Source organism: Siniperca chuatsi, linkage group LG7 (genome assembly GCF_020085105.1).
Source record: "Siniperca chuatsi isolate FFG_IHB_CAS linkage group LG7, ASM2008510v1, whole genome shotgun sequence".
Classification (NCBI taxonomy): Eukaryota; Metazoa; Chordata; class Actinopteri; order Centrarchiformes; family Sinipercidae; genus Siniperca; species Siniperca chuatsi.
Window position 1 is genome coordinate 2,369,363 of NC_058048.1, and position 19,659 is coordinate 2,389,021.

Consider the following 19,659-nt stretch of genomic DNA (forward strand, 5'->3'; position numbering starts at 1 on the left):
TGCTGCTCTTTTAAAAATCAATACCATTTAACTACACGCAACATGGACAAACAGCTAACTACAAATGCATAAGACCTTTTAAAACCACTCAACTTTGCTGGGGTTCGAGACCCTCCCCCGGGGTCTGAGCTTTAGCGCTGTCCCAGTCTGATGTGGGGACGACCGCCGGTCCAGCACAGTGAGGAGTCTCCACAAGCAGCAGGAGAGCCTTGTCACTAAGCTGGAGAGCGGACAAAGGCACTCCTATATCCCTCCACCCTACCTCACGCAGGAACCACGCCCCAAACCCCGCTAAGTATCTTTGCCGTCGGCAGTCCTAACCGATCTGCGAACAGCACCCGCCCTCCAATACTGAATGCAAAATCAACTAGCTTGGCTGGGCTTCTGCCCCATAATGTTCACCAAGCTCATTCACTCCCAATTTTATGTTTCTCATAACGGACCGGTATTCAAAATGCCATTTGGCTATTATAGTTTTATTTAAGCCATTTTGTTGTTCTTAAGAGCTGCCTTATCTTTAGAGCTACTCCACTACATCTCAGAGGGAAATATTGTATTTTTTACTCCACTGCATTTGTCTGACAGCTTTAGTTACTTTTCAGATTACAATTTTTCATCCCCTTCCTGTCCAGTGAAAACCACATATCTCCAGATGTGGTGATTTTGAATGTTTCTGATGAACTGAAGGATGAAGTGTTTCATTATTTCTTGAGAAAAGTCTCCCATTCTTTAAGCTAAATAAACTCTTTAAACCCACCTTGGATTAGCTGGAAAATGCATTGTGGGGCTGTTTTTCTGAGCTCATAAAAAGTGCACTTATTGGTTCTCACAGGACAGTGAGGCTACAAACATATGATGATTTTATAGACCATGATGCATTGCTGTATATTAAACTACCCAACAGTATACAAAGTAGTAAAATTAGCACAACCTTAAACATCGACAGCAGTAAAACGTAACATACACATTACTGCAGCAGTAATATATTAATCCAAAAACATAAAATACAATAGTAAAACACTTACTGCACAATGAGTACTATACAGTACTCATTTTGCTATTATACATACATACTTTTACCTTGTAAGGTTGAGAATGCAGAACTTTAACTTGTAGTGGAGTATTTTCAAAATGGGGTATTATTACTTTTGCTTAAGTAATAGACCTGAATACTTCTTCTACTGTACTGTTCTAGTGTTAGCACTGGCCTTCCCCTTTAAGGAAGGTGGCCTTGTGGTTAAACCTGTGTGTGTGACGGAGTCTAGCGGGTTTGTTGTGAGAGAAGTACTGTCATGTTTGCTGCAGCCACAGAAAAGTTTATGCTATTAGGGGCAGTTACGTTACTTAAGTCAGCCATAAAGTGTGTAGATAAACTCAAGTTGTAGTATAATAGTTACTGAAAGGCTGTGTGTTGTGTTTGCTGCCGCAGAAAAGAAATAAACAGTCCCTGTAACATTACTACGGCTTCTTCTTGTACTCTGTTTTGTTGTATTTGTGTTTATTATGATTGTACAATTGCTTTGGCAGTTTATTTGCCAATAAAGCACTTGAATTGAGAAAAAAACATTATTATTGTGAATTAATCATTTAAAATATTTTGACAAGTTCAAAATGAATGTTTTGTTCATCTCTGTGTGAGATGTCTCATGTTTAGTTCCGGCTTCTAACAAGGTTTGTGAGCCAATAGTATAACGACGTTGGTATCACGTGGTATAGATGCCAGTTAGTGTGGGAAAAACGGACATTGTCCGAAAAACAATAACCCATAAAATTACAATTCTGCACATTTAAACAAAATCAACAACTACCGACAGCCATAGTTCACACAACCTTAACTAACATTTTGTCACTGGTTAGATTGTCAAAATTTGAAAAATAACAGCGTTATAATGAAGATGCGTATCAGAGGAGATTTAGAAGTGGGCCAGGGGCCGACATAACCGATGGCCCGAGGCCAGTACAAGTTTATGCAGGGCAAGTTGATTGACCAGTCAGTGGTTCGTCCGGCCCAGTGACTGAGTGGTCCGCTTATGAAAAGACAGTGGACGTGGGATCCCAATATATTACCAATGTGTCATGTCAAAGGTAAATTAAAGTTCACAACTACTATAAATCCGCTCGTTATACTGTTTAGACCCAAAACGTGACTGTTATTGAGGGTGTCATCTCAGTCTAACGTTAGCCCTACTATGAGACACTTCACTGAGGTACTTGTGGATAGTTAGCCATGTAGCCAGCTGCGTTGAGCTCAACAGCTACGGTACTCACGTTAACATAAAAATCTGAAAATACTGATATTATCGTACAGTCGTCCTTTCTCCCTGTAGCCATTGTTGCTGTGTGGTGCTTAGCTGTTTTTTATAACCCGCTATGAGATTTGTTTTCAGCAAGAAAACACTTTGACTAATGTTAGGTCAACACTACATGCTAGCTAACGTCAACTGTAGCTGTCTGTTTAATGTCAAGCGCTATGGGTTTTAATAGCATCCCGACAATGTACTGTACTGTACTCTTTGATTGTATTAAAATGTAAATATTTACCTAATGTCTTATAGTGTAAGGATGATTGAAATTTACTTTTACGGTAAGTCTTGCCCCTATAATTAATAAATGATGGGGGGGAAGGGTTAACTTAAGGTAGCTAAACATATCCTCAGATTACCATAGATAACGTTACATGAAACACCATCGCACAAAGTAACCTCAATCTGTAGCTAATGTATAGTTTTATGTTGCAAAATGAACTCATTGCTTTATCACGAAAGCTTGATCACTTGACATGACTGAGTCTCTCTGAGTCTCACTCCACTCGACCATGAAATGTGCAGGTTGTGCCACAAACTGGCAACCACTGGAATGGAATGGAAGGGGGGAGTGGGAGTGCGTCATCTAGTGGCTGAATGGCTGAAAAATGATTGATATCAATTGCACCTTTAAATGCTATAACGCTTACTGTTGTCATGCTATTGCTTTCCTAGCCAAAAGCTAATGTTAGCTACATGCTAAAACCAACCACTCATGGTGTAGAATCATGGTGTTCGTTAAGACAAGGGTTGGCTAAATCAATCGTACAAAATGATATCTTGTTAATGCTGTCGCAGTGAGTCACCGTGTTTTTCAGATGACGGGTAAAGTGAACTGTAGGCTGCAGTAGTGTGTTTACCCCTGTGACCACCAGCAGCCCTCATCCCATGCCTCCTGCTGAAGCACACAAACACTGTATTTTACACATTTATATTTCTGCAGATAAATAAATAGTTGTGGAACCAAATGTGTGTATAGTGGCTGTTCTTGTATCTGAAAACAAGTATATACTACTATATATGTAAAAAGACACATAATGCTTATGCTTGTGTTACCATATTCTAAAATTACAACGCTCTGAGGAAGTAGTGGCTCTCAATTTCACCATTATGCACTGGTAAGCTCAGTATTTAAAACAGGTGAGAGTGCATAGGTTAATAATTCAATTCAATTTATTTATATAGCACCAATTCATAATAGAAGTTAAGTTCTCATTGCACTTTTCCTATAGAGCAGGTCTAGACCGTACTCTAATATTAATTACAGAGACCCAACAAATCCCACCATGAGCACAACAAATGCATGCACTAATTTTTGGCATCATTTTGAGACAGGATGTGCCTGATTTTTACAACATTACGTAGGTGAAAAAAGGCAATCTTTAACATTTGTTTCATGTGGGAGTTAAAGGATAAATGCTGATCAAAGATAACTCCGAGGTTCCTTACAGTGGTGCTGGAGGCCAGGGCAATGCCATCTAGAGTAACTATATCTTTAGATAATAAATAAATAAATAATTTTGCCTGAGTTTAACATCAGAAACTTGCAGGTCATCCAGGTCTTTATGTCCTTAAGGTATGCCTGAAGTTTAGCTAACTGGTTAGTTTCATCTGACTTGATCGATAGATAAAATTGGGTATCATCTGCATAGCAATTCCTAATTATTCATTATTATTCCTAATAATACTGCCTAGAGGAAGCATATATAAGGTGAATAGAATCAGTCCAAGCACAGAACCTTGTGGAACTCCGTGACTAACTTTGCCGTGCACGGAGGACTCACCGTTAACATGTACAAACTGAGATCGATCTGATAGATAGGATTTAAACCAGCTTAGTGCAGCTCAATTACATGTTCCAGTCTCTGTAATAGGATGTGATGATCAATGGTGTCGAACGCAGCACTAAGATCTAACAAGACAAGTACAGAGACAAGTCCATTGTGTGATGCAATTAAAAGGTAATTAGTAATTTTCACCAGTGCTGTCTCTGTGCTATGATGCACTCTAAACCCTGACTGAAAATCCTCAAATAAACAATTGTTATTTAGAAAGTCACACAACTGATTGACGACTGCTTTCTCAAGGATCTTAGAAAGAAAGGGAATGTTAGATATAGATCTATAGTTGGCTAAAACCCCTGGATCAAGAGTGGGCTTTTTAAGAAGAGCTACTTTAAAGGACTGTGGTACATAGCCTGTTAATAAAGACAGATTGATCATATCCAGTAAAGAAGTGCTAACTGAGGGTAAAACTTCTTTAAGCAGCCAGGCAGAACACTGACAAAATAAGATGGTGAACAGGAAATACTAAACTACTAACCTGAAACCATAACAAAATCGATCTTCATTTGAACGATCCGATATCGATTCATAAAATCCTAGATCGATCTTTCAATATATGCTCTTTTCCTGTGGATGTGTGAAGCTTTAATCCTGCTAGTGCTTGTGTCCATATAGCCTAGCATTTTTTTTTCTGGCAGAGAAGCGCTGGAGTGAAGCTGCGCTATGGGTTTTGATTCTATGACACGCAGATTGACATTAGCTAGGTAGCTAAAAAGAGAAAAAAAAACACCCAAGTCAGAAAGTGTTGTTTACCCATCTTTTTTTGACATATGAGGCAAACTTTACAGATTTGGCTGCTTTCACGTGTTGTGCTGATGTGCTTGATGAACACTTTCTCTGAGTTAAAAACAGTACATAGATGTGGCGAACGTAAGGAGAAGGAAGCTGACAAACAGTGCATATACATGTTGATACCTAACCACGCGGTATTAAAGCGTGAATAACACTCAAATTCTACAATATATCATTCTAACTTACATGTATCACAGAGGTTTTGTGAGTCGAGTGAAAATCTGCCATTCAGGTATACAGGTTTCCGGGCTCACCTGACTGAGTGAGCAGTAATCAAACAATCTGTCTAATCTTTCTAACAATCTATCTTTTTTATTTCACAACACAACATTTAGAAATGCAATTCTTGATGATTAAGGGACATTATTTCAACCTTAAATGTCAAGTTGTTTTTCTTAATATCTATATATTTATTTATAATATAATGGTTGGGGAAACACTGGGGCATCTGAGTGGAAATATCGGCTCTGTTATAGGTGATTTAAAGGGTAAATTCTGAATGTTAACATTAATATTTTCAATAATGCACCAGGTTAGAGGGTTCCTTGTACAATTTACAGCATTAGTTCTCTGAGAATCCCTTTCATATCCAAGCAAAACTGGTATCGTTATATCCCTAACTGAATCGATATCGAATCAGAAATCAAATCGGGACCTTGTGAATTGGAATCAAATTGATTTGGGAAATCAGTGGCAATACCCAGCTCTAGTGGGGAAGCAACAAAATCAAAAAGGAGAGTTTTTGCACTGTAATTGAGTTAGAAGTAAACAATTTGGTCATTCAAGCAGAAAAGCATTAAATTTGCAGGCTTAACACTATACTATATGAGAGGTATGGGCATGATGTACATATAGTTACTGATGAGTCTAAAAATCCCAGAGTTGAAAGTTAAGACTGAGACTGTGGATCATGTAACTCTTCTCTGTGCTAAATATGCAAGTGAAAGACAGTTATTAAGGGGAACGCAAATGGATTAAACACTTGAATCTTAAAACAATCTTCGCAAATGGCTCTGGAAATTCGGTTCTAAAACATCTCTTCACGTATCTACAAAACACAGGACTGATAACAAGGGTATAAGAACAATGTAACACGACAGTAGGTGGCGATAATGCTCCGCCCGGTTGCAAATTCGCCATAAAAAGGAAAAGAAGAAGAATGCAAACTGCCGTAAAACCTCGAAGAAGAAGACTGTCGCTAGCTCAGTGCAGCCATGTCGGCCCTGCTCTGCCTCGTAGCAGGAGCAGTGTCCTGCTATGTGATAGTGTACTACGGTGTGTTCAGAGGAGCCAGCTGCTCAAGTTCAGTGTCGCTGAAGGGGAAGACGGCCATTGTTACAGGTACCGACTGGAGTCTCCTCTGGCAGCATCTAACATGTAGCTTCACTCATCTTCATGTAAACAGCAGGGGCGGCTCTGTTTTGTGAAACGCTCCCCCAGGTGTTCCGTGTCGGTGCTGGCCTCAGTCACCTTTCACCAGTGTTCCAAGCTGGTCCACCGACACAAACACACATTTCCAGTCAGACCAAGCAGCACACCGCTGTGGCAAAGCAGCAGCTGCAGTTCGTCTAATGGCCGCTAGATGGTGGCCCAAAGAAAGGTCTGCATATGGCGAAGCAACTTACTTACATCTAAAATAAATAGAAACACTGTCTTGAGTTAGTATTTTCCCATTACCCATGAAGTACTGCAGTTTCCACGTGACATTCTCATCCTTCTTAAGACCCTAGAATATGAACTCTTTCACTCTCTTCATAGTTTAGTTTTGGATCCTAGATGTTTGTTATTGTGCACCCGTTTCACCTACCTGATGATGATTTGTTTACCATGGTTCTGATCTTTCCTTTTACAAGCTGTATTTGCAGGCAACATTAAATTGACAGGCCTCTGAATGACAGTTCGGTGTCCTTGAGTTCAGCACAGCTCCTTTATGTCAGTTTTTTGTTGAGTCTGATGTACGTGAATCACTTTCCTGCATAGGAAGCAACACTGGCATCGGCAAGGCCACGGCTCTGGATCTGGCAAAGAGAGGAGCCAGGGTGATCCTGGCCTGCCGCAGCCAGGAGAAAGCTGAGGCGGCTGCTTTTGACATCCGCAGAGTAAGTACTCCGATAGTTAGTTAGAAAGGCCTCTGCAAAGGAGACTAATCTACAAACCGTGACTATAAAGCTTATAGTCCAGATATATTAAAATATTGACTCTATTTAGCCTAGCCTCATTGATCTAATATAGATAATACTAGAAACACGCCCCTCATTATAACCCAGTCCAGTTCAACAGCAGCACAAACTGCAGCCTTCAGAATGATCATACAGTTGAATCAAACTCCGAGTCTCAAAAACTGAACTTTATGACCTTCATGAAGCCAGGATTTATTGCAGGACTGTTGTATGCATTAGTTTTAGCTAGGTGTACCTAATAAATTGGCAGCTGAGTGTAGTGTGCACACACTTTCATAGAACGTCTTTGTAGAAAAAGCATACCAGAACCACCCCTTTGTTAACCCCCAGTTCGCCCACAGCCTCCGCACATTTGTAATAATGTGGAAGTAAGTTGTGATAATCAGGATGTGCCGGTGTTTTTTATAATCACTCTGACCACAGTGACTGAAATTACCTGAGCCTTCAGGAGACCGCACGCTGTCCACACTGTCAAGACCACCCAGACTGCAGGAAACTTTTTTGTCAATATTTTCAAGTGTATTTTCTAATGCGGAAAGTGTACTGCTCAGGTCGTGTAGATGTGTGCGCTGCAGCCAGACTTACCCTGCATTAACGTCCTTCAGGAGAGTGGGAACAATCAGGTGGTGTTCATGCAGTTGGATCTGGCGAGTTTCAAGTCTGTTCGCAGCTTTGCTGAAACCTTCCTGAAGACTGAACCCAGACTGGACATCCTCATCAACAACGCAGGTGAGGATGTTCAAATATGGTGGAATATCCCTTTCCTTTTTTTGTTGAGGGGGTTTTTAACATCAAAACAAAAAAATAAAGTACAGTTACATTTGACTTCACCTCGACAGTGCTGTAAAATGGAAGTACACGAAGTGATTGAACCACTCTGTTTCAGGTGTGATGGGTCCAGGACAGACGGAGGATGGTTTCAGCATGGCGTTTGGGGTAAACCACCTGGGCCACTTCCTGCTCACCAACCTTCTCCTGGAGCGACTACAGCAGTGCGGTCCCAGTCGAGTGGTCACCGTGGCTGCCCTTCTGCACCGCTTTGGCAACATTGATTTCCCTCTGCTGGCTTCCAAGAAGGATTTAGTGTCTAGTCAGTCTACCTGGCACAGCTTTCAGGACCACTGCAACAGCAAGCTGTGTAATGTGCTCTTCACCAGGGAGCTGGCCAACAGGCTGGAGGGCACCAGTGTCACCTGCTACAGCCTCCACCCAGGTCAGTGCCTACTGCACATTTTATATAGGAAATTAGTGTGATTTAACATGTCCTCTGGCAGCTGTTTTGCAGGTCGAGACCAAGCTGGAAAGTTAGATCAACTAATCTAAAAATTGTGACAGTAAAGCTTATAGTCCAGATATACTATAAAATCTGGACTTTATTTAGCCGACCCTCATAGATCCTCATAAATTGGGGGGGGACAAAATAATAGAGACACACCCCTCATTATAACCCAGTACAGTTCAACAGCACCACAGACATTCAGTCATTCAGACATAGGTCTCTGTCACGTAAATGTGCCATTATGGCTGTATGCAAACACGACATGACGTATACGGAGAGAAACAGTTGGACAGGAAGAGGAGTGTTTTCTGTTCTCACAGGCTGCATCAGTGACGGACTTTAAAATCATTAATGACCATCATGAGCACGAGGGATGCCTGCCCCCTCTCATCACTCATCAATTTAGTCATTTAATAGTTTATTTTAGAACATTTAATTTTATTCTGTGTGGATTTTATAAAGTCTGACAGTGCACAGACATAGTTTTTTGCTGGATGTTAATAATTTCATCCAAATTAAAAAAATGTCAGTCTGTAAAAAAACACAAACAATTTGGGATAAAAGAGAAAAACAGACTACAGACAGAACACAACAGTGCAGCTTAGCAGAAAGATGGTTTTCTACGAAAGGTGTAGGCTGAAGCTACAGCTTACCGCACCAATTCTTACCAATACCAAAGACACTATCTATTTCCACAAAAGGTTACACACTATCCCTACCACACTAATGCCAACATGTCACTCTGATCATACCTTTCTGTATTTGTCCATTTAATTATTTGAATTTCTTTTTTAACTGAAGTGTGCTGCACGTTTTCAGTTCCTCACTACAACTGTTCCATAAATTCAGCCCTTTAGCAGAAATACAATGACTTTTTCCGTTAATCCCACCCTTTGTATTTTAAACATGCATATTCCCCTCAGGTCATATTGACTTTCTCTCATTTTAAAGAACTTTTGAAAACTTTAAGGCAGTTGGCATGAGTGAAAGCTGATCGAGCCGCACATCAGATTACTGTCGGTGAATGAGAGGTTTTTAAAATCAGTTTTGCGCTGACTGCGGGGGAAGTGTTTCTATAAATTCACCAGAAGAATCTTAACAGCTTCAAATCAGCGCGTTCACAGTGTTGTGTGGTTTATTAAATCAGTTTTTATTTTCTTTGTGCATAAGAGATGATAATTGATAAATGTATTAGTTATCTTTAGAAGGTAGAACAAGCTGTGTGTGTGTGTGTGTGTGTGAGAATATCCCTCTGTGTATTTAACGGTGCTGCTTCAGCCTTCACTTTAATGTCACGACTTTCAGCTCAGCCTTGTGCCGTGTTGAAAGTCTCGGGACTGTTACAGGTCGAACTGGTAAGATTGCTGCCGTGACTTTTCCGTGAACGTGAGCAGCGTGCTTATTCAGACATGAGACCAACACACGGACATGATGAGATGCATATCTTCAGGGGCTTTATTTCTTTGCTTCCTGTCCAATGTTCTTATTTTTGTTTGCTTGTTTTCTATCTACATTTACATTGTGTATTGCATTGTGTGATAATAATGTCCTACAACGATACACTGATCTTTCCCCCCAGTTCTCCAATGTGAGCTTACTACAACCATACATTTAGAGTTACTGTGTAATGTGCAGTGTGCGAGTGGGACACAGGAAATGTTGCAAAAGCAATATTTGCCATTCCTTTGCATTTTGACTTCACAAATAACTGACCACAACTGAAAAACATCTGGCAATGTCTGATGATGATTTGTCACAATTAACACCAAGTGGCAGATTTTCACAATGGCATCAACAGATCTTCAGTGCATCATTTAAAATATATCACTGTACAGATGTACTATGTTACAGTGAGCTTTTAGTCCTAAAATCTAGTCATATGCTCCTGCGCCAGGTATCTGCATTTATTTCCCCCAAAGGTTTTGGAGTCAATTCTGTGGTTAATTTTGTTTTTGATGTTGTTCGCACTTGTTGTTACTGGGGTGTTCTAGATCCCACCCCCCAGTATGGCTGCCACTAGATTACATTATGTTTGAACAGTATCTGAGCGCAGGGCTTGGAATTGAAAGAATAGACTACCTGTAAGCCAGGCTGTGTCACAGTAAACATGCAGCACTTCAGCCAGACTTCACCTGTTGGGATACTTTCTTCTTGCAGGAGTCATTTGCACAGAACTGTGCCGCAGTATGAGCTTGTGGCAGCAGCTCCTCATAATGCCCTTTGCCAAGCTCTTCTTCCTGGACCCTGAGGGGGGGTCCCAGACCACCCTGTACTGTGCCCTGCAAGAGGGCATCGAGCCTCTTAGCGGACGCTGCTTCTCTAACTGTGCACTGCAACAAGTGGGAGCCAAGGGACGAGATGATGCCCTGGCAAAGAAGCTGTGGGAAGTGAGCGAGAGGCTAACCAGTTCCTCATAAGAGACGGAATCTTAATCCAGAAGCTCCAACCTCAACCGGCCTCCAGTGTTCAAGTCGTAGTGTTTGGCTGGTTTCTTATGGTCTCATAGATGTACGAGGTAGTGGATCTTTTGAATAATGACAGAGCATATTAATATTTCTATTATCTGCATAACCTTACACTTGTGCTGCTGATTATCAGATGGCAGTTTTCTACAAAGATGTCATGATTGTGCTTGTGGCCAAATTACATTTAAAAAAAACCCAACTGAAATCTGGGAAGTTTCAGTTACAAATTCCACTTAAATCCTACTTAAAAAAGCACAGGTATGAGTGATATGATAATCTGCAGCAGGTACAAATGTTAATCTAAGTAAGGAAAATGCAGATACTCTTAAAATCAGGCATGTCGGCGGAGTCATTATAGTGCCCTGTGTAAATAAACTCTAGTGCTCTCAATGTCATCTTGGACATTCCTATCATTACTGACATGCTTGATAGATTTGATGGTGGTCTTTCACTGTGAGTAGCCAAACAAAGTGAAATGTTACTCGGGCCAGTATGAAGAAGAAAAGTGCTTTGAAAACTCTCCATCAGACCAGAACGCGGCACACCACGTTCCATTCCCGTGCTTCAGATAGATGGTGCTGGCAGCTTGGCGACACAGTGGCTGCTTGCTCTCTTTGGTGCTAACTGGACAATACGTTAGCACAGTTAATGCAAGGGAATGTACAATATTTGTACATCATCCGCTTGTGTCGCACTGTTCTGCAAAGCAGAGAAGTGGAGCAGTTATAGTATCGCAAAAAGAAAACTAGATGATGCAACACAGCTAATATGATAGCCAATAGCTCTATTTTGGGCTCTCTGGATCTTAGTTCCCTCAAAGCCAGCCTGCCAAAACAGTTTGGTCAATGGTACAAATTCACATCAGAGTTCACAACAGTTGAAATCTACACAAAACGGCGATACAGATTTTCTAAACAAATCCACTGATCGTGGCAATTCTGCTATTCTACTCTGACTTCAGTTACTTGATCTGTGCTAGTGATAACTACCAGCTCAGTGTCATATTTTACTTACTGTGATAAGTTCTACTTCAGCTGCTGTGAGTTGGGTCTTTAATCTGTAGTACTTCAAACTTTGCCCTGCATTTTGTACAGTAATATAAGTATGTTTAGCTCTTATGCACTATTTGAACTGAAATATGGAATATATATAGAGAGAAAGAGAGTTAGTAATTATTTGCTTACTATGGTGGGATTTTTAAAAATGAATTCTGGTGCATTATCCATCTGTATCAAGTATCTTAAAAACCAAGAATGAACACTTTTTCTGGCTGGAGATGCTCTACATACTCTGCTGTTGAGAAATGTTGATGGGCCTGTTGCGTTGCACCTGTGCTAATAAAGTTTGCTCAGTACAAAGTGAGTTATGACAGAACAGAGAACAAATAACAGTGCAGCCTTTACTGCTTTGTGATCTTCTGAGTCTGGTTCTGTCCGAGGTTTCTGCCTCTTAAAGGAAGTTTTTCCTTGCCACTGTCGCCAAGTGCTTGCTCATGGTGGGATTTGTTGGGTCTCTGTAATTAATATTATAAAGAGTACGGTCTAGACCTGCTCTATAGGAAAATGCAATGAGATAACGTGTTATGAATTGGTGCTATATAAATAAAGTTGAATTGAATAAGTTACTTCATGTTTGTGTCTATTTTAACATGTTCAGCAGTTTTCCACAAAAAGATAAGGACACGTGCTTGTACCAGATTTGACCTATGCTTATTATCTGGGAACAATCTTCAAACCTGATTGCTATCACTCACAAATTCCAGCCACTTAAAACAAGTCATCTCAAAATATCAGATCTCTCAAAAAAATGGGACCCCCTCAGAATGACTGCAGAAATCAGTGAAATCTATGGGAAATAACGGACTATTGATTGCAGCAGGTAACATTTTAAATATAAGACTAAATGCAAAGGTGTTGAGGTTGGCAGCAGTTATTAACTATTTAACAACATAAGGAAATGTGTTTTCTGTAAGGGAGGCTTGGGTAACATCTTGTTACACCTTGTTAGCGGTGGGGTGGGCCACCCTGTGGGTGTAATGCAAAGTCAGGAGATGGACTTTGAAGGTTCATTTATACTCTGACTGAGCTGGGTTAAAATACAAACCTTACATGTAAGTGACTCATCATCATTTCAGTCTATCAGAAAGAATAGTAACAGAAATTGAATAAAGTGTAATATTCCTAAAGAAAATCTTATTTGTCTGTCAGCTGCTAGGGTAAGTGCAGCTACTTCTACCACTGGTGGTTATGGGAAGATGGAATAGCAGCTGTTAAAGACTTCTTAGTCAAATAACCACCTTGTTGTATTTTTCATTGTTTATATTTTCTCTCATGACCTGTCGTTTTTCCCATACAGGGGTGAGGGCTGGGGGTTGAGACTGGGAGTTCTGTGCTTTTTTTATTGTATTTTTTGATTAAGTTGCTTTCACTGCACAACCGAATTAATAAACTAAATTGAATAACAAAGAAGGAAGTCTTATTTGTTACAGTAATATTTCTTATGCTTGTTATGTTGTTATATTTGCTGTTTAGTTCCATTGACAGTCATTGTGATTTCTGGATATAATGTGGGTGGACTGTACTTTTCATATACAGCAATGGAAGGATGATATTTCAGATGCCAACTGGACTTGGTCGAGACCAAAAACTAAGAGGTGATGGCTGGTGGAGACCAAGACAAGTCAGAGTCAAAACAACCATGAGAAATGGGTAAATTTACCGTCATGTCATGTCATGTTTCAGAAGCTGTTATTAGGTGGGTTTAGTCTCCTAAAACAGTCAAGTGAAACTATTTGAATGTACTGGCTGTCTATGTCTCGTGTGTCCACAGGGGGGCAGTAGCGTAGCACAACTCTAGCAACAGAAACCGCAGCGTCTCTTCATGCTGTTCCTTGGCCTTTGTTGCTTGGAGCAAGGTTGTTGAGAACCGTAACCCAGCAGACCTATGGATTCTGTTCATTATGAGCACTGATTATTAACACGGGTAGGCATGAAAGCCAGGTCAGTTGTGTGTGTTAAGAGAGGCGCTCTTGTAATTACTCAGTAGGACATTCGGACATTTTTCTGCACAGGCTTCTCCTTTAACCTCAGCGCTGGTGGGGAGGAACACACTTTCATGATCGATTCCTATCTCCTCCTTGAGCAGCACCTTTAATGACAATCTTTTCTTTATCCAGTTACAGTTCAGCACATCGCCTCACATGTTCTAGCAAACAGTAGAGGTCATTGAGTTCAACATCAATTCAACAAGAATACAAAGTTTAACACAAACTGTTTCAGTGAAAACTCTGGACAGCACGATGGACAGACATCTGAATTACTAAAACAGACAGTGACAGACAGAAGACATTGTTTCTGAAAATACATGTTGCCGTTAAGTTTTTTAAATGTCAATTTTCAATGCTGTTAGCACCACAAACATAATTTCATTCACCTCTACTGTATTGGGTTCGAAGCAGAACTCTCAGACATCTCAGTAAATTAAACAAAAAACTCTGCATGGCTAGATTCCACTAAAAGAGCTGGACCAACCCTTTACTGAGATATAAGGGATTACTCCGTGAACTTAAAACATTCTGGTAAACACGGTAATTGTTCTCTTTCACAAGCTGTTTGCTATTGTCTTGTAGTGGCACGGTGCTGTACACTGCAGGGCAGGATGCTGGTTGTGCCTCAGCAGGTGGAGTAGGTGGTGGTTTGAGCCCTGCCTGCAAGTCATATTTGGGGCACACGACCACAATGAGCGCCCTCCAGTGTTCCCTATCTGCTAAGACACAAGGCATTGGCTGAATTTATTTCTTTTCCTTTTCAAATCCAAGTTGTTTTTCAATATAGTGTGTAAATAGGCCAATAATGAAATCTCGCACACGAGGGCAGTGCTGAGCTGCTGAGGTCAGGTGAGGGGAAGTCTCAGGTTAATGAAATGAACATTTAATCAGGCTTCCAGGTTATCCAGGTGGGGAAAGATGCCGGCCTTGGTTAAGTTAGATTCAGACCAGCATGTGCTCTTTTGTGTGACAAAGTAGTTATTCCAGCAGGGAAAAGAAAAGTGGAAGCTGCATATGAAATAGGGTTTGCATCAACGTTAGATGACCTCAGAGACGCTGTAGGTACATATGATTTCTTCCTTTGTAAACTGTCCGCGATAGAGACTCACATTTATAGAACGTTTGAGGTGTACATTCCTTGGCCTTTGGTTTTGACGGCGCTGCATTAATTATTTCACTTACTTAGCGTTTGGTGTGGTAACGTGTGGATTAAGGGTGTCATTATAAGGTTTGATATGTGATGGAACTGGTATTATAATGGTGTTTAATAGATGTGATATTTGATGGAGCTGGTTAATGATGTTATGTTTCATAATGATCATTATCAGTATAATAACTTGCATGTATGAATTTCAGAATATTAGGGTCAGAATTCTTATTTCTTAGAGGTACTGATAATTTATCTGATTTATTTGTATGTGATTAATAATAATGACTAGTGGTAAATGATTGATTTATTTTGATTTGTTTGGAAGTCACTAACGCTGATAAAGTGAGACTAAGAGAAATCCAGCATAATGGTCCGTGTACGTTCTGGCAGTTTGTTTCTTCGTTTGAAACCAAAAACAGAAAAATGAAAATACCGTGGTTTAACAGAACCGTTTGAACAAGAAATATCGACAAATTCCGTTTTTTTTCCTTTTGAAGAAAGTCATGAAGAAAAGCAAGAGAGGCGACCCGGAAGTAATAGTAAATATATCAAAATAAAAGCCAAGAGGATTGAAGGGCCATTCTATAAAAGTGTAACATTATGCAAGCACAGGATCTATACCAGAGTAACGCTAGATGATAAATAAATAAAAGCATAACTGAAATCCTAAAAATCCTGGAATCAGCCTAAAAAATCTCCATATGTACATTTTTAACTGTACAATGTAAACCCCCCCAAGGTTACTAAAACCCCCAAATTCCCAGAAAAAATGATGACATGACGTCAGTGGGGGTGAGGGGAGAATAATAAAAAGGTGTTACAGCCTCATTTCCAGAAGGCTCATTAGATAAGAAAGCATTGTTTCAGGCCAAAGGTGTGCAGCTCAGGAGTGTGCACCTCTCGTCCGTGATCTATAGTTCATAGATGTTCTGTCAGGCCTGCTCCACTCTCTTGTTTGAGAAGCAGCTCATTGATGACTTGTGTGTTGTGTTTGCTTTGGGCAGACTCCACAGCACTGCAGTACTTAGTGACTGGATTAGTGCATCAATTAGGCAGCTTTTGGATGCATAGAGCCATGCTGATTGATTTAGATGCTGTGGGAGCTGTGTGCAGGTTATTTGTATGGGGACAATATAAACACATCTGAGCGAAAGAAAAACTGATAATTTGCTCAGTCTGTTTCACTTTGTCACAGGTTTCTAATAGATGGACCATTTCTGGCATGTTTGCTGCCAGTCAAAGTGGAGATAAAAGTGGCCTCTATTTGGAAAACATGCAAGTAGTTTAGTAGTAGTAGTTAAGAGTCACCATGAATGAACAGACAGTGAAAATTGCATCACCTACAGATTTTTAAACATCGTCAGGAAATCCAAGCAAACACGTCACACTGATTGTCTGATTGACAGGAGATGTCAGCTTGCACCAAAAGGAGACAAAAAAACATTGGGTTCTCATGGTGGCTATGTGTAGTATGTAGTATGGAATTGGGACATATCTTGTGTCTTTTATAATGGCGGTCACCATATCCGGCTCTTCCAATACATCCACACACTTTTCCCCATACACAATCATTAGAAAAGTACGGAGCCCCCAAAATGTCATGGTGGGATTTTTTTTCCTGAAACAATTTTTGTGTTACCTCACAATAAGTTTTGCATTCCCTCTGAATCATAGAGTCTGAGCTGTATTATGACATATTATGTAGTAGACCTCCGCTGGTTTTGACCATAGCACAAGCGGGTGCGCCCTCAGCTGTGGTTGCTCATGCACAAGTCTGTATCATTGCAGATAGATAGATAATGACGCTTTCTTGGCTAATGTTAATAGGAGCAGTAAAGAGTAGTCACAGTACAGCCACTGTAGCCATGTCCATAGCATCATAGACTCAACCACAAATGCAGCCGTAGTGTGAGTATTCTGCACAGCCACAGCTTCACCCAGCACAGCCAGGCAGAGCAGCTGCAGCTGTGCTCGCAGCCAGTGGCTGTATACAGTCGGAGCGCTCTGCCTTTTGAAAGGAGTAATGTACGATAAATGTATCATATAGGTGTCGCATCATCTCTCCTTTCTGTACTAACTGCAGAGTGTTTCCTTAAACTGACAGTGTATTATAACTGGGAACGCAGAACTTAATGCAAGGGAATGCAAAATGTATTGTGAGGGAGAAGTTCCAAAATAAATTCACACCGTGACCCTTCGGGGGCTCCGTAGAACGAAACAGCTGTAAACTATAATTACATTTTTCTGAGCAAACATTCTGAAATTACTTTGTATTATCAGAATTTGATGCATTAGGTCCAATCAAATTTGAGAAGTCTGAGAGTCACATCAGTAAATTATCCTCATACCACTCGTGTGTGGGGAGTCTGCGGTAAGTCAGTCAGCTCAGCCAGATAAAGACTCTAAGGTGCATGCTCTATGGGCCCAAAAACATGGAAGCCAAAAGAGCTTTTTCGATGTATGCACAACTTGATTCTAGTGAGCAACTTTCACTAGAATGATTAGAACACCATCATGGAACACAGTATCTAGTTTTCCTAATACATCCATGTCATCAATATTGGGTATTGCAGGAACAGTAGAAACAACAGGGGTCTTGACTGTAAGAAGAAAAAAAATGCAGTGCTGTGTATTTGAAACGTTTTTCGTTTGTTTAACATGTATAAAACTGATTTATAATCCAGTATAAAAGCTGTGGGGCATTTCTTTACCTAAAGTGTCACTCTGAAGAATTAATGTTATCACATATTATCTGAAACTCCTACGGTTATATATTTTTTAATTATAGTTTGATTGTCGGTTTTGCTATCTACTTAGGTTGTATGTGTGTGTCTTGTTCAGAGTAATGATGTATTGGTCGCGAGCGAATCGGCTCCTTAAGTGAACGATGGGAGCCGGCTCCCATCTGAGAGCTGTAATAATGTGTGTGAATGCTGAAAACATATGTTCTTCTACAAAAAAAAATCTTTATTATTATTCTGCCCACTTTTTTGCAACTTAACTACTTCCACATGTTTCAACGCAGAAACATAATTCAAACATTAAAATATTCAGCTCAATTAGGAATGGTGTGCTATTACTTTTCTCATTCATACCTTTCATGCTTTCCAAACTATTCAAGGTTTTCCATGACATTTTTCGCATTAAAATGAATGGCTGGAATGTTCAAAATGTCCACATTTTCACACTTTTTCAAGCTTTTTCAACTGTTATCTACTAATTCATACTTTTAGAAACTCCATTCAAACATCAAAATGTTCCACATCTTTCATACATTCTAGGTATTATTCACCTTTTCAAAGCCCATTAAAACCTTTCAGAATATTCAACTTTGTTTGAAGTAAAGTTACAATGGCAGTCAATGAGAAAAACCTTCAAACTCACTCATCTTCAACCTCCTCCCAGTAAATCATGCATTCACATAGAAACTCTATTCCAACTTTAAAATGTTCACAATCCTTGGGACTTTATCACATTAATTCAACTTTTTCATATCTTTCAAACTTTTTACACAATCACAGTTCAAAATTCATGAAAATTTCAGTCCTTTTCTGAGTTTACAATGAGTGTGTCTTGGGTGGAATGTTCAGAGCTAGAGTGAGGGACCCAACTGTCAGAGAGCAGAGGATCTGTAAATTTTTTTAAAAAACTCTTCTCTTCAACTTGCTGTCATTCCGAAAAATTCACTCTTCGTGTATAATTTATGCATCAAAACGTAGGAAAATTTGTGCCGGTTGCAGACACAGTTGCCACAGTCAGCTTCAAAGTGACAGCAGAGCCAGCCAACTGCCGTACAGACTTGCATATAAACTGAGACCAGAATTTTCAGGAGGGAGGCAGAAAAAGGGACATTTCTAACCTGCTCTCATTCCCACATTTTTGACACAACACACACAAATCTCATATAGCCTCTGCAGCACATTCTCCTCTCTCTTACGGTATTTTAACTTCGGCAATAGGAGTTACGGTCTTTGAGTTAGAAGCAGGAATTTGAGAGGTGCGCCTCAGCTAAAATGTCTATGAAATGAACTCATTCAGAGAGGTTTTGGGAAAGGGTGGTGGGGTTGGGGGGTGGTAGAGAGTGAGGCACAATGCAAATACCTAGAATTTTTAAAATAGTAGAAATGACAGCTAATAGAAAAATAATGTCAGTATTAGTAAGAGAGCCAATAACAACAACTGTAGTAGCAGTTGTCGAGCAGGAACACTGGGGCAGCAGGTGGCCCACAACCACAGATCCAGACTCTGCAGCTCCGGAGGCAGAAATACCTGCTGAAAGTGACAGAAGGAGAGAAACAAGAAAGCACAAAACTACGGGAGAGAGAAGATGTCGAGTTCGTAACATGCAGTAAAAAATGCATACAGATGGAGAGGGAGAGAAGGAGAGAGGAAAGAGGTGCATCATGGGAAGTCTCCGGGCAGTCTAGGCCTATAGCAGCATAACTAAGGGATGGTTCAAGGCTCACCTGAGCCAGCCCTAACTATAAGCTTTATCAAAGAGGAAAGTCTTAAGCCTACTCTTAAATGTGGAGATGTCTGCCTCCCGAACCCAAACTGGGACCTGATTCCACAGGAGAGGAGCTTGATAACTGAAGGCTCT

The 19,659-nt window shown here is 40.3% G+C and overlaps 1 protein-coding gene across 1 annotated transcript; it reads left to right on the forward strand.

Moving 5' to 3' along the window:
• Positions 1–6,095: 6,095 nt before the first annotated feature.
• LOC122879151 (dehydrogenase/reductase SDR family member 13-like) lies at positions 6,096–11,258 on the forward strand. Its single transcript, XM_044202924.1, has 5 exons — positions 6,096–6,280; positions 6,920–7,038; positions 7,725–7,848; positions 8,006–8,332; positions 10,556–11,258. Exons 1-5 carry the CDS (start codon positions 6,154–6,156, stop codon positions 10,813–10,815), a joined length of 957 nt encoding a protein of 318 aa, XP_044058859.1. The 5' UTR covers positions 6,096–6,153; the 3' UTR covers positions 10,816–11,258.
• Positions 11,259–19,659: the final 8,401 nt, after the last annotated feature.

Excerpts from the sequence above, each read along its gene's own strand:
- LOC122879151 (XM_044202924.1), top strand. The coding sequence starts at position 6,154 with ATGTCGGCCCTGCTCTGCCTCGTAGCAGGAGCAGTGTCCTGCTATGTG. Across the intron at positions 6,281-6,919 it reads GAAGACGGCCATTGTTACAG|GAAGCAACACTGGCATCGGC; the intron begins GTACCGACTGGA and ends TTTCCTGCATAG. Across the intron at positions 7,039-7,724 it reads CTGCTTTTGACATCCGCAGA|GAGAGTGGGAACAATCAGGT; the intron begins GTAAGTACTCCG and ends AACGTCCTTCAG.